The sequence below is a fragment of the Pseudorasbora parva genome, chromosome 1, assembly GCF_024679245.1.
Source record: "Pseudorasbora parva isolate DD20220531a chromosome 1, ASM2467924v1, whole genome shotgun sequence".
Taxonomy (NCBI): Eukaryota; Metazoa; Chordata; class Actinopteri; order Cypriniformes; family Gobionidae; genus Pseudorasbora; species Pseudorasbora parva.
Window position 1 is genome coordinate 55,003,655 of NC_090172.1, and position 15,655 is coordinate 55,019,309.

Below are 15,655 nucleotides of genomic sequence, written 5' to 3' on the forward strand. Positions count from 1 at the left end.
TTTGTTTAAGTTGTTTATTTAATGGAAAATACACTTTCACAGTGAGAAAAATAAATTTTAAACAACCACTATCATTGATTGACCCTTGATACTTACTATGACTGTAGCCTTGAGACCACCAATGAGATCCAGCAGTTATGTGGAGAATAACAGAACAAGTGCAAGACCTAATCATGTAGGCTGAGAACCCCAATCATTTGTAAAATATGTTAGACTTGTGAAGCCAAGAAATTTCAGAAGTTTCATTGTATTGCATGTTTTATAAAAACCTGATAAACACACACAAAAAAATCACTTTGGCTTGTTGTAATTCGGGGGGTTCAAATAGAACTTCTTATAATTATACAGATTTAAGGCAAATTAATACAATTACTTTATACTATCAAACAATTAAAAAAAATTGCTGGTGCATGATAGACAAGTTCTGACTTCACCTTGCGACGGTTATAAAGAATTGAATTAAATAAATTCAGCATCAGCTTATCAGAAACACTGTAATTTCCAGGTAAACTATTGAACTTCACTCCAGGTGAAAATGTGAAAATGAACAGTTAAAAGAAAGAAAATCTATAAATGGGCATTTTAAAGAGTTTTGCGAGGGCGTTTCATGAAGGACAAGGTGTAATCTCCAGAAGGTGTGGGTTTCTGTCTCTTCATCTGCACTTGAGACTGTGCCGTGAGCTGCAGTTTAATGGCACTAGAGTTGACCTTGGCCGCAGAAAGCAGCTCCTTCATACCCTTCATCTTCTCACTGTGGAAAACCACCACCGGCCCGCCCTGCACTACGGGTGGCTGGGAAGGTGAAGGTATGGGACTCGGGGATGATGGCTCATTTTTGCCATCAGACTCTTTACCTCGAGTGCCAGCAGAGGAACGACGGCGACCTCCTTCTCCTCCCACCTTTTTGGCCACTGGATTTTGAGCGGGCAATGCCACGCTTGGAGACGACGGTCCTGCTTGTTCATCTAACTTAGATTCTCGCCTCGGGACCCGTCTTCGCCCCTCACGCAGGTCCTCACTGGATTGGTCATCGTCGTCCACTGGTTCTGCATCTTTGGTGATGATTGACACTTTTTGCCTAATCTGAGAAACAGTGAATACACAGATTCTAGATTATAAATGCCATTTTAATAAAACTTGAAATGGACCCTTTTCACATTTCCAGGGGTTCTCAGAAGTGGAACTTATCATAGTTGAGTAAACTTCTTTAGTGGTAAAGGGGAGATGACAGCAATCATTATTGTATTCTAATAGACTCCAATGGAAAAATAAAATAAAAAAATCCATGATAACATTTCCACAACTTTGCCAGAGAGAAAATATACTGAGAGATTGATTACAACAGTCAGAAGAGATAATTATAAATGTTAATAATAAATAATAATAATAATAATACATTTTATTTATAATGCACTTTATATCCCATCACTCCCTCAGCTGTTGTTTTAGAAACACCCTTGTAGCAATGTTAATACATTTTTCTGTAATTTACCACCAAGGTAATATACTGCTCATCCATAAAAAAGTGGCTGTTTGGATTTAAATAGATCAAATACTTAAGAGTCTATGATTGGTCATTATTGCAGTGATTATTATTTTTGGTAGAATAGTTGGGAGGAAGCATTAAAAATCATTCACACCAAAAATTAGGGATGTATGATAAGAAAACATTTAACCAATACAGATAATCAAGTCCTTCTCGTGGCCGATTCTGATACCAATAACCAATAAGTTCATATTTTTATATTATAATCTCCATATAATGTGCAGTTCATGCACCAAAGAGAATAGAAAATCTAAGATGCACTGATGAAACTAATAGTAGCTCTGGCCTAACTAAAATGGCAAATATCAGTCCTGACTCTTAAGATGTTTTTATTTTTTTGTGTAAAGGCACCACAATACTTGGGAACAGAAAGGGTTTAACTGAACTATGATTTATCTACGCTTAACTCATTAAAAACAAATTCATATTCAGGTGTTTCATGCATAAAAGACTGCATCTATTAACCTTTAGTGCATGATGATGAGGAAGGTATTCAAATACATAAATAAAATGCATTGACATTAGACTTACTACGATAGTCGGTGTTCAGACTCAACCCCGGTCACATCACGTGCACACCGATTAAACTAGGGAGCTGATTGAGACGCACCCTCGGATAAATCTGACTGATTTACAAGCAAGCATACTTTATCGGATATAGTTATTGGATTTATTTTATTTAATCGGAGCAATAAAAAAGATGTAATTTTTCCCATATCTATCCAATAAATATTGTGCATCCCTGCCAAAAATGTATGCACCTCTTGATGGAAATAACATCACAACATTTATTTCCATCTAAAGGTGCATACATTTTTTGTAAAGATCTTGTATTGACAATGCAAGAGTCAAGAACTCTGTAAAGTCTCCTCCAGCACATCCCAAAGACTTTCAATGAATTTAAAGCGACACTGTGTAACTTTTTTAGTTTATTATTAGCTAAAAACACTTAGTTCTATCAAAAATATGTGCTCATTAATGTAGATTTACTTCTTTTAAGTAATAAAGTAATTCTCGTAAGTTTATAATATGCCATTGAAAATACATACGGGTGAGGGGTTCGAATGCCGGTCGCCATGTTGCTCCTCCATCTTGAAAGTACAGTAGCCAAAGAGGGACATACCCGTAAATTCAAGCTTCGCCTTCCGCGTTTTAACACTCGATGGCACTCTTGACGAGGTCGAACTAGAAGCCGCGTTAATCTTGGACTAAATCGGCCACCGTAGGAGTTAAAACGAAATCGGAATTGAGAGGAACAGAAACTAATATTCACTGGATGGTCATATACCTTTACACCACTAGATGGGGGAAAATATCACACAGTGTAGCTTTAAGGTTTGGACTTTTCATGTATGGAAATAATTCTTCATGCTCCCTATTAACCATTTTTTCCCAATTTGAGTCTGATGAATCTTGACAGTCTCATCCTGGAATATGGCCGTGATGTGTCTTCCTACATGGCTGTTTAAGAAATTAAAAGCTACACACTCCATCAATTAGTGTTAGAAGAACTGTTGCCAAATATATAATATGCTAGAAATTGAACTGCAATAATGATTAAATCATTGACTCACAAGCATTTGCCTATTTAAAGCCACATTTGTGATGTTGATAACTGTGGAAACATTTAAGAGTTTATTAAGAAAATCGAGGGATTTTACCTGTGCATCAAAGCGACTAAGGGACTGAACCAGGTAGGTGGCCCAGCCTACATGAAGCACTGGTGTGGGACTTCCTTCTTCCCATTTACAAATCCCATCATAGAACCGGAGTAAGTGAGCGAAGCACTCTGGGTCCTGAAGGGCAGACAAAGCAGTGACCTCTCTGGGCTGGTCCTTAGACGTGAAAGAATAAAGAAAGGAATTGTTCACAACGTCGTTCAAAACAATAATTTTTTTTTAAAAGTGTTTCTTTCGTGCCTAATTAAACAAGACCTCTTTTTCCATTTCTTCAGCTCCTTCTCCTCCACTTTCAGCAGCAGCTGCTGTCTCTTTAAGAAGGGTTGGAATGACATCATTAGCAATGTCAAAAAACTCCTTATAGATCTCCTCATCCTCTCTGCAGTAGTTGTAACTGTTGACCGAGAAAAACAGTTTATGGGATTATATTTTGTTCCATACAAATAACTTACACATGCACATGTTATATACGCGAATGTTTTAAGATTAAAACATATATATACAGTACACAACAATGTATATTGATAATTACGTTGTTTATAATCCAACAAGACTTTAATAGTTCAAAGCGACACAAACAAAATGAAGATACGTCAGAGGGACCGAGGGTAGGAGATAGCTAATGTTGTCATGAAGGAAGAGGAAACAGGAAGAGCGGGAAAAGGAAGTGGATGGGAGTGAGCAGCGGTTCTAGGCGTGCTTTGTGCAGACATCCTTCAGGACTTTAGAATCAAGTATTTTTAGCACTCTATCCGTCCACTGCACTGTGTTTAGAGGGAGGAAAGTACAGATTGTCTCTGTCGACAGGGACCGATGCCAAGGCTAAGACAGGAATGAGCTTTCTAAACACTAAGGACAAACAGCATGAGGCAACACAGACAATGTTGGCAAACATCACATTTTCCATTTGGCATGACCATTCAAGAGGCTTTGAGGTGTTTTTTTTACCGTCGTCAAATCATGACTGTGCAGTAGAAACAGACACATTTTAGTTTAGAGATTGATTCAGCCTTTTTGCATAATGTTCAATGTTTCATTTAGCAAAATAAGCAATAAAGCAGTTACACTGCCCCCTGGTGTTAAGTTCATTTAAAACAAAGGATAACTGTTGCATTTCCACAAGGGAATTACCCTAATAGACACAACTAAAATAATAATATCATTCATTGTGTAAAGATTTCTATAGTGCTTGACTTACTCTTGCATTACTGATGCAGCCTCTGCCCAGGAACGCAAAGCATCTTGGACATTTCTGTGCCTGTAATAATACCCTGCTAGATACATGAAAGGGTAGATGTGCTCGTTGTTGTAATATTTTTTGGCCGAGTCAACAGCCTAGGGAAAACAAAACAGAATAGTTCCATTTAATAAGTGACAACCTTGTAAATATCTGTGATATAGTTTTAATCACATACCTTAAGGTGAATAGAGAGAGGGCTTTCCTTGCCAGTCATGGGTTCCTGATCTTCAAGGTCAGCCAAAGTGCCCATTGCCATGGGATACCTTCAACACACCCAAAATGTTAAGAAAGAGTTAGATACAATAATCAGATCAAATGAGTTATATATCCCTGCCCTGATTTATTAGAAACACGTCACACCTTTCCAAATCACCTCGATCATACAGCACCCACAACAGCCTCTGAAGAGAGAAAGAAAATGTGTCAAGAAACTGATTTGGATGACAATAGACACATAAATATGATTGTGTGCAAACATAGTTACGGTGAGCCAAACATAATAGACAGAGCAGCCAATAGAATGCAGGAAGCATAGAATAATGTAATGAAAGTTTAAAACAAATAAAAAAGACATACTTGCTGGAGCTGGAGTAACTCTGTACTGTCTGTGTGCAGATCTAGAGAGGGATTGATGGCGCAAACCATGAACGCTACTTCCATATTCCTGTTGCACTTCATGTAGGAGCCTTTAAGATATAACCAGCTCTAAGGAGAAAGAGAATAAATGATTTACAACATGAAATCTTAAAATTACAAAAATCTCTCACTACCGTTCAAAAGTTTGGGGTCGGTGAGATGTTTGAAGTTTTTGAAATGTCTCTTATGCTCACCAAGGCTGCAGTTATTTAATAAAAAAACACAGTAAAAAAACAGTAACACTGCGAAATATTATTGCAATTTAAATATGTAAATACATTTTAACCCCTTAATCCTGAAGTGTATCATCGGCAACCCCCCTGAGGGCTCCACCTAGCTATGAAAAATTTCATATTTTTCAAAACTAATGCTTTGATCAACACATAATAGGTGCCATTTGAACGCTAAGAGTCTTAACTTTACAATGAATGTAGCCAATTTGTGCTGATAAATAAAAAATGTTTTCATAATTCATTAAATAATATTTTTTGTACTGTAATGTGTCCAAAATATCATACAGCTCAGATAGTCATGTGTCATGTCATGTGAAAGGTCTCACGGTGTAGAATACAACAAGCATATGTGTTTAGGCATTGACTAAACATGAGCAAGCATTTAAACATTTGTATCTGAAGACCCATATATAAATAATATACGGATACGGACGTTTTAGCTCATAACTTCATGAAACCTTTTCTGATCGAAAAATGGCCCATTATTTTTTACAGCTGATTATCACAATTAAAATGAATCCAAAAATCAACACAATCCATTGCGTTGATCCATAGATATTGATCTGGATTAAATTTTGCTGCATCTGGATTTAAATTAGAACACATAAAACTCCACAGGTGTAGCAAAATCAAATATAGCTTTCACATGGCTTGTAACTTCATGAAACATGCATGGATCATAGAAAATGGCACATCATTACTTACAGTGGAGGCTCCCGACTGATTAGTACAAAATGAACATTTAGTCCATTGTGCCGACCACAAAATATTCCTCACAGAGGAATAACAATATTAAAATGACTCAAGTGTCAAGAGCTAAACACAAAGGCTGCAGTTGTTCCAAAATGCTGCGACTTTTGGTTACTTTATGCTATAACCACAATTTAATCCAGATCCAGCACACATGTAGATGCAACATTTACCAAAATAAATGTCCTCCTACCTTATTTCCTTCCTGAGTTATTGCATGTGAAATAAGAACAAAAATGCCTTCAGGAGTTAAAATTTAATTTAATGATGTTATCCAAAGCTGAATTTTTAGCAACATTACTCCTGTCTTAAGTATCACATGTTCTTTCAGAAATCATTCTAATATGCTGATTTGGTGCACAAACAACATTTATCATCAAGCTTGCAAAGTTTTTGTGGAAACTGAAAAGAGCGTTCAAAAGAACAGCATTTACTTGACGTCTTTTGTAACGCAAATGGCTTTACTGTCACTTTAAACAACTAAATGCACCCTTGTTAAATGTCAAACGTTTGAACGGCATAGTGTATACAGTAATGTTTATCATATCATGAATAATAAAATATTATGTACCCTTTCATTGACTCCAGCACTAACAGTCTGACCTCTTCTGTCTTCGTTGCCCTTCCCATGCCATGTGACCTCTGCCGTCTCTTCCCCACCCTTGCCAAAGATGACCCAGGCATGATCTTCGGAGAGAGCGAGATGAACATCCTTCAGGCCCAACACCTGACATGCAGCCACCACTGCAAAAGCTACTCCTGAGCTGTCTAGCTTCGTGCCTTACAGAAAGAGAGAGAGACACAAATGCAATGTTAATCTAAAATACATGACCAGATTTGTTTAAAGGGGTGGTTGCATGCGATTTCACTTTTGTAACTTTAGTTAGTGTGTAATGTTGCTGCTTGAGCATAAACAGTATCTGCAAAGTTACAGCGCTGAAAGTTCAATGCAAACGGAGATATTGTCTTTTAAAGTTATGGCAGTTTATTGCCTACAAAAACGGCCGGTTTGGACTACAATGAGCTTCTTCCCGGGTTGGTGGCATTATAAACCCTTGCTAGTCACCACAGATGTGACTTCTGCCTGTAATGGTGAGGGGCGGCATTTCTGGACAACCTGTGCTTGGCACTTCAGCCAATAAAATTACAGGAAACTACATTTGGCCATCTAACCAATCTAAGACCATTGCGTTTTTCGGAAGGATGGGCTTCATAGCAGCAGGAAGCAAACGAGCCGTTCAAAGGACAGTGGAGACAGCGGTGTGGAATAAAGGTCAAATATAAGAAAAACACAGCTTTTTAAAAAAAAAGAAGTATTAAGACATGTTATACTGCGCCCCATAAACACAACCAAGCCTAGAAAAAAAACACAGAACCAACCCTTTAACAACATTAAATATTTAATGTGTGAAGATCTACCTGTGATAAGACTGAAGAGGGACTGAATATGTGCCCTGTCCTTGAAATACGACCGACTAAGACTGTTCCAGATCACATCCGAGACCTTTTTCACAAGCTCACGGCTGGAGCTGCCAGTCGGTTTTCGGTACTGCGACATGTCAACGGCACCACGAATCTGGGCCAGGAAGCGTTCATAGAGGGCAGATACGAGATTCAGCTCGACTGTGGGGAAGCAAGAGTTGGGACAGTCAGGATTAAGAGGTTCAAAGCGGACGCCGGGGACGTTGACGGGAACCACTCTGTTGACAGCCAGGAAGTGCTCTACAAAACCCAACACTAGGGACAGCAGGGCCAGGTCTGGTTCTGGGTTTTTAAGCTCAGCCTCAAAAAGCTGCACCACTCCATCGATGCCCCGAAGAGGGAAATGCTTCTTCTGAGCTGACCGAATCCCCATGGTTAGTGGTTGAGTTCAATCCCAGTCTGATGTAATCTTAAAAAAAAACAAAAACATATTAATACATGTCAAAAGTTTGAAGCATTACTATTTTTTTGTTTTTGAAATAAGTCTCTTATGCTCATCAAGCCATCAATTATTTGATTAAAAAAAGAACATATTGTGAAATATTATTACAATTTAAAATAATGCTTTTTTAGGATTTTAATATAATTTATTCGTGATGCAAAGCTGAATTTTCATCAGTCATTACTCCAGTCTTCAGTGTCACGTGATTCTTCATAAATCATTCTAATATGCTTATAGTTATTATAGTCGAATAGTTGTTATTTAAGTTGTACTGCTTGATATATAACAATACAAACATTTTTAATTGAAGTGACGCCCAAGAAACAGTTTTAATCAACATATTTCAGCTCTGTGTCCTCCCGCCTTGTGTCCTGTAGATACAAAGAATGTAACTGTTATGTCTTATCTAATCAATGTGTGTCTGATGTGTGGGCAAGAGTTTGGGCTATTCTTTGCTTACAAGGAAATAATTATTTGGCACTACTATAGTACAGTTACATTTCTATTATACTACAGTACATTAATAAATACCATGGTACTGCATAATAACCATTTATATTTAATTCACATCATAGCAAGCCAAGAAGTCAGTATAATCAATAGGGGAAATCCCAGACACGTGTAAGACCACAGTTGAAGTCCTTTATGTAAAATTAAATATTACAAGTAAACGTTTAAAATTAAAATAAAGCTTTTGGGTTGGCTGAGCCTGAACATGACATTTAACAATTTTGAATATTAACTGGATGAATATGATGCTTCGTTAGAGTTTAACTTATGATACCGAAGGGAGAAATTTAACCCAGCTGTCTTACTGTATAATACTATAATGATAACCCAGATATTATCACAAAAAGGAGCCAGTGCTTCGAATTTGAGCAAGGAAAACAAGGCAACTGCAAGCAACCCATGTGAGTCTGTGCGGACATCTGCGTCATGAGCTGCAGCTAGCTAGCTTACACAAGAATAGCAGTTTCTGGTGTTTTTCCAGTTTAAATGGCATTTTACAGTGAGCAGACTGGTCCCTCCTTACTTTCTTAACAATAACGCGTTTCTTGGGGTCATTCTCACAACATACCTTTGTTGAAATTACATCCACATGCTTTTGTTTTGCCCCGTGCTTTTGCCGCGCAGTCGAGTCAGCCACTCCTACAAAACACCGGAGACCTACACAATCTGTTCGCACGTCAAAACGTCGAATCGGCTGAATTATGCTTATTCCTATTGTGAGCATATCAGCGACATAAAAGTACTTCCTGTTATCTACAAGCATTTTGGGAAATGTAGTCTTCAACTTCATCTTTGTGCTTTGATGACGGTTGGTGAACCAGCTTTCGGTGCATTATCGCCACCAATCGGACTGGAGTCTACAACATCGACAGGATGATATTCTACACTACAGTATATTCGTCTTTCTGCTATCTAGGATAATATAAAACATTAATGTTTTAATTGATTTCCGCTAACTAAACGTGTGTGCCTCTTTGTAGCAGTAAATTTACCTTTTCGTTTGCTTCTGCTTTGACTTGTAGCCACGTCAACAACCAGGTCCAATTTTCCTATTATTTCATTATTGTCATCTTGTGAGTTAGTCATACTTCTGTTCATAAATGTTTTAAGTCAGTTACTTAAAATGTAGATTTGTAGATGTAGATTTAATACTAAAAAAGAAGTAGCTAAGTCTTAACTCTCTGGTACTGTTTGCATATTGGTAATCAAATTAAATGATTGTATTAGGCCTATATTGTATTATAGGCCTATATGTTTTTTTATTCAATATTTTGTATTTTCAGGAGATTTATGCTGTAATTGTGATACATTTTTGAGCATGGGTCTAAAAATGAAATTCTTATAACTCTTTAAAGGCACAATATGTAAGATTTTTGGATTAAAATTTCCAAAAAAAAACACTAGAACAATGTTATATTTTTGCTGACTTGTGTACTACTTACTTACTTTATCCAAGAATGTTTAAGCCTGGTGAAATGTGTGATTTTTAACCAGGACAAGGGTTTTGTCCATTGATCGCCTGGTGACCTCTGCCTTACTCTTGCTTTCCAGTTTTATTTTTTAGAAACCATGGAAACACCAAAGACGTTTTAATATATTATGTTTTATTAGACAAGGGAACAATTGTTTGGGTACATTTATAGTCAGAAAACGATTTATTGTACAGTAATACAGCTTCTCATACAATGCCATTTAGCAACACAAGCATCCAGCATTTCTTATTATGATATTCTAATAGCAACAGCTCACTGCAGTGTGCAAGTGTCTCATATAGCAGCCATGGAGCGAACACATAGAGTAACGTTACAATATCATTTTAACTAGTCTAATATAATAAAACAGCGCTGCGTTACCACTTGACCAGAAGCAGAAGTGGCGACTGTGGCATAATAAAAGCTCCACTGCTATCGAGTTGTGTTTTCAGGCTCGTCTCTCATTAGCAATCGCTCCAGCGGCCTCATTCAGCTCCTGCACTCGGCCCTGCTCTGCTTCATATTACAGTAACGTTAATAATCTCATCCATGAACATGATTTCTATCCGCATCCCATCCCGATTCTGTTCCACCGGCTGTAGAGGTGAAGATGGCAACTCCCCAAGATTCTGCTCTCAATCTCAGTGTCATCAAGCTAAGCATTTGTTTTGAATAAGTGACCATAGCAGCGAAAAACTACATAGTGTTCCTTTAATGCTTTAGAGCACAGACCTGTGCTGCATCCGAAAACCTAGGGAGCTGACTCGTTGCCTCATTTTATCAGGCAATGGCTTGTAAGGCGGCGCTTGTGAAGGCTCCTCACGAAAATAAAACTTCTGAGGCAGTGTAACAGTTTAATTACAGCAAAATAGAGCGAGCTTTGGTGAGAACTAAACTATTTAATTGCTATAGTAATTTCTCGCAAGAAATTACATCAGAAGTGGAAAATGTTGGTCAAAAACGTACATTACAAACTGAACAAACTTTCCGACGCCACCTTTTTTCCCAGCTCAACTATCACTGAATGGAAAGCACGGGATTGTGGGATATCAAAGGCAGTGAAGGATACATCTATGCTGCCTTCAAAACTCGATCATGTGAAAGTGTCTCAGGAGGAAGTGAATCTAACATTAGATATGGATGTGCCTTGATGCCTTTCTGCCTTAAAATGTGTCCTCCGAAGGCAGTATTTTCCAGGTTTTGGACGCAGCCCTGCATCACAGAGTTGGTCTCTTTTTAAAGATGACACTTGGCAGATTATTGCTTATGTGAAAAATTTACATTTTACAAAAAAGGTACATTTTACATTTATTGTTATGAAAAATGCACAAAAATACTATTTCCAATTCTTATACTTTTCAAAACACGGTTTACCATAAAACTGTGAGAAAATGAAAGTCATGAACCTAAACGAGCTGTTCCAAATTCGAGGTTGATAGGCTATCTAAAAAAAAAGAGCTTTCTGTAAGAATTTGTTTGTTTCGCGACTATTTTTTTCAGGACCATTGAACCTTTTACAATCATGTCTATGATTTTTTTTGTATGTTCACACAGTGAGTGCCACAACCTTTTCTGATTAAGTAAAATAATAACAATAATAATAATAATACAATTAGTTAAAAAAATCATTTAAAAAAATTGGTCAAAACCAGAGGGCCCACTGTACCCACAGTAAACATAAAGGCTACCACAGTAAACCCTTCTCTACCATCAAGACATTATATCCAAACGATGGCGCTGTTGCACATTAAATACTGACCCAGCATTAGCGTCATATCTCCAGCGCACAAATGCGAAAGCATTATATAATCACGAGCCATAGAGTTAGTGTTTACTGTATATTTTCTAACTATGCGAGGATATATTAGACATAAACCTAATCCAAACGGATAAATCCAGGATTAATAAAGATTGTTTGGATGGTCGAGACGGCAGAATAGAATGAGGAATCTGGCTTCAGGTTGATACGATTATTTTTAATGACTGAATGCATATAACAAACACAGATAATAGTTTAGGATCATACTTTAATACAGAAGGCATTTGTTTACCTCTTTAAGCAACCCATCGACCTCTCTCACCCCAATTACGCTCTCTCTCTCTCTCTCTCTCTCTCTCTCTCTCTCTCTCTCTCTCTCTCTCTCATGTACCCGCCCTGTTTGTCTTCCACCGCCCCCATCCACTGCAACATTCAGGCAGGTTCACCTAATGAGTGTGCAGGCTCGGTGACGCCGCTGCTGTATTGGGAAATACTCGGTGTATCGGGAGCCTTTAGATTACCAAACAACAGCCACAACCTCAACGACACCTCAGTGCTGCAGATCCTGTGTGGAGCAACGCGACAAAAATGGCAGATCCAATGACCCAATCTTCTCAGATTTCGTCGTCACAAGGCCTAAACGATGCACACCCTGCAACGGCCAAAGACTCAAAGTTTTCCGGTAAGAGAAACGTGAACGACAACAACAGTAGGCTACCGTAGGATTTGTTCTGTTTGTTTGTAAATTTCTGGCGCGTGTTTATTGACATGCTAAATATGGAACCTGTGGAAATTCATTTGGCAGGTTGCGCTGAGTGAGTGAGGACAATACGAGATGATAGTCGATTTGAATGTATGCACATGTTTAAAATGCCTTGTAGGTGGAACACTGGCGTTATGCAACAGTAATGCTCTGTTTATTTCTCACGTACACTTCCATATCGCCTCCCTTTGGCATAATAGAACGATTATTGACTGAACACTTTGCAGGGATAAATGGCATGGCGGATGTGGGACTCCGAATGAATGTGTTCTCATCCACTGCTTTGACCTGACGTTTATTTTTAGGAGAAGGCCACGGAGAGATATGAGGACACATAATACTTCTTTGAACTGAAATGGGCACATGTTGCGGCTCAGCTGATGATCTGCAGTGCAGATGCATCCGAAACTGGAGGACGGTGTAAAGGAAGGGAAAAAAACCTGCTTACACACCCCATCTACATTTCTAGCGGCGTGACAAGCGAGAGCAATCAATATCGCTGTCTAGAGCAGCCAATTATGAGTCTCTCGTCAATGAATCGATTGACTGTTCAGAACTGAATCGGTTCTTGATTCAACCCACAATGTTTCAATTAGATTTGTATTAATTTGTATTATTAAATTGATATTACATTGCATGGCTGTAATTTACTGAACAAGGGTATATGATATTTAAAAACGCCTTTATAAATGTTCTGTCGGTTCTTTAAAACGAACTATATGAAAGAATCGATTCGGATAATTGAGTCAGTCGTCCTACCATCGCTACTGTCAAGCCTGATGGCTTTGTTTATCATGTCTTCTCGCCTGTCATTTTGACTGCAGTGTAAACAATCCTAAAGGTAACGTTAATACATTTTTAGAAATGACAAACAAACCCAATTGCACTAAACGCAGTTCAGTTTGTCCATCAGTCGGTCTCTGACTTAACACGCTGTCCTTTGTTCGTGTATTTTTCCGTTTTGAAAACAATAAAATAACATGATGTCTTTTGTTCGTGCACTGTATATTTTTCCATTGTGAAAACAATGGCGTGTGGTTTTTGTTTACTAGGGACGTTGTTGGTTCGCAGCTTTTCAGGCCGTCGTCAGCATATATGGAGCGCCTCTGTCCTCCTTGGTTTGGCTTTATTTAGGCGTCTGGGAATCTAATAGAATTAGACCGTAAAGTTAAGACTCCATGACGTCACCCTGCTCTGAATTTCCAGCTCGGTTTAAAATGTTTGATGCCTTCAAATGCTGTTTGGCTCTTGAGCTTAGGCACATAGAGTTCAGTCAGGGGTTAGGATCTGAATATGCTGGAAGGATGTAGACATGATGGCTGTCTTGTTATCACAGACACCATATGTGAAGGTGACTTATTGAACCAGATGGTTAAATTTAGCTGCAATGGCCTTCTGAGATGCCTGTGCGGGTGCCATTGTCACTGAGCAGATCATAATGTTACACACATTCTACCTATATAAGGCAGTAAATAATGCCATACTTGGCCATAATGTATTATTCTGGGTTAAATTCAGGTTAAGCTCCATCGATAGTGATTGAGTTAACAGTTACGCACTTTCATTTGGAAATCCGTAGCGCGAGCATGCAATGGTTTCCTCATAGACTTCCTAGTTTGTAAGTGCATTTGTTTGTGAGTCTATGTCCCGGTTTCACAGGCAGGGTTTAGATTAAACCAGGATTGTTAAGCTTTAGTTCAATTAGAGCATTTAAGTAGCTTTTATAAATGTGTTCTTGAAAAATTACAGTGTGTAATGAGCATCTTGTATCAGTGCAAGTTGCTCTCAATTAAAACAGCTCAAAGATGTAATTTAGTCTGGGAGTAGGTTTAATCATTTTCTGTGAAACCGGGGGTCAAAAATGGGTAGTTTGTGGGTAGTTGATTCGTAACATAACTAATATTAAAATAGTTTTTTATCATTTCTTTTAAAAACACTATGCAGGATTTTTTGATTATAATATAAATAAAAAAGAACAATGCTATATCTATTGTTGACTTGTGTATTTACATTATCCTAAATGTTTAAATCCAGAGAAGTCAGCTATTTTAAGCAGTGTATCGGCCCGTGTCTTTGCGTCGCCATGTCAATGATGTCATATCTGCGTGACCCTCGATTTCTGAGTTTACTTCTGTAGAAACCATATTATGTGTTTTATTAGAGCAACTGTTTGGAAATGTTTGTGATTAACACATTTATTAGTGGCTTATAGTTACAAGTTTAACAAAGTTAAAGTCCAGAGAAGAAGGAGATGGATATTAAATGTAATTATTCGTGAAATAAACAAACGAAAAGATTGGCAGCGGCTGACTGCGGCATATACTAAAAACAGCAACGTAATATGTCCCAGGCTCTTCCGCCCGGCTTTATACCACCACAGAAACATATAAACAATACAACTTTAATACAATAGATCACCCATGGACACGATTTCTGTCTGAGGTCCGTCGGATTGCTTTCTATCGGCTGTGGAAGTGAAGTCAACAACTCCTATGATCCCAAGCTCATTCAGCATCATTACTTGAGTCTTCAGTCACATGATCCTTCAGAAATCATTTCAATATGTTGATTTGCTGCTCAAGAAACATCTTATTATCAATGTTGAAAATAGTTGTGCTGCTTAATATGTTTGTGGAAACTGATATATTTTTGGTAACACTTTACAGTAAGGTTCATTAGTTTTCATTAATACTAATAATGAACTGCACTTATAAAGCATTTATTTATCTTTTTTATGTTAATTTTAAAAATGTACTAATACTTTATTAAAGTCTTAGTTAACATTAGTTCATGCACTGTGAACTAACATTAACAAACCATGAACAGCTGGATTTTTATTAACTAAGATTAACAAATACAAATGTAGTGCTCATGGTTGGTTCATGTTAGTTAATACATTAAGTTCACAGAAAGTTCAAAGCATTAATTTGAAACAAATCTATTAACACTTTTGATCAATTTAATGCATACAAAAAATATATTTCTTGAGCTTCAAATCAGCATAATTAGAATGATTTCTGAAGGATCATGAGACACTGAAGACTGGGGTAATGATGCTGAAAATTCAACTTTGCCATCACAGGAATGCATTATATTTTTAAATATATAAAAATAGAAAACGTTATTTTAAATTGTAATGATAT

The 15,655-nt window shown here is 37.6% G+C and overlaps 2 protein-coding genes across 4 annotated transcripts in view; one reads left to right on the forward strand and one right to left on the reverse strand.

The window, feature by feature from the left end:
• Positions 1-9,240, reverse strand: men1 (multiple endocrine neoplasia I). Its single transcript, XM_067445262.1, has 10 exons — positions 9,087-9,240; positions 7,504-7,975; positions 6,656-6,864; positions 5,042-5,170; positions 4,826-4,866; positions 4,641-4,728; positions 4,424-4,560; positions 3,481-3,619; positions 3,208-3,381; positions 1-1,083 (listed from the first exon to the last, which is right to left on the reverse strand). Exons 2-10 carry the CDS (start codon positions 7,937-7,939, stop codon positions 583-585), a joined length of 1,854 nt encoding a protein of 617 aa, XP_067301363.1. The 5' UTR covers positions 7,940-7,975; positions 9,087-9,240; the 3' UTR covers positions 1-582.
• A 2,889-nt stretch (positions 9,241-12,129) lies between these two features.
• Positions 12,130-15,655, forward strand: part of rtn3 (reticulon 3) — a 27,645-nt gene continuing 24,119 nt past the window's right edge. Inside the window, exon 1 of one of the 3 annotated variants that reach the window (XM_067445263.1) lies at positions 12,130-12,431. In XM_067445263.1, coding sequence (XP_067301364.1) covers positions 12,338-12,431 — 94 coding nt within the window. In that variant the 5' untranslated portion in view covers positions 12,130-12,337. The remainder of the gene's footprint in view (positions 12,432-15,655) is intronic. The other 2 variants (XM_067445264.1, XM_067445265.1) reach the window with 2 other exon arrangements.

What these genes read in the sequence shown, in the direction of transcription:
- men1 (XM_067445262.1), bottom strand. Translation starts at nt 7,939, where the DNA reads ATGGGGATTCGGTCAGCTCAGAAGAAGCATTTCCCTCTTCGGGGCATC. An exon ending in GTGCTGGAGTCAATGAAAGG is followed by an intron (nt 5,171 to 6,655) that starts GTACATAATATT and finishes CTTTCTCCTTAG; the next exon opens with AGCTGGTTATATCTTAAAGG. An exon ending in TTAGTCGCTTTGATGCACAG is followed by an intron (nt 1,084 to 3,207) that starts GTAAAATCCCTC and finishes ACTGTTTCTCAG; the next exon opens with ATTAGGCAAAAAGTGTCAAT.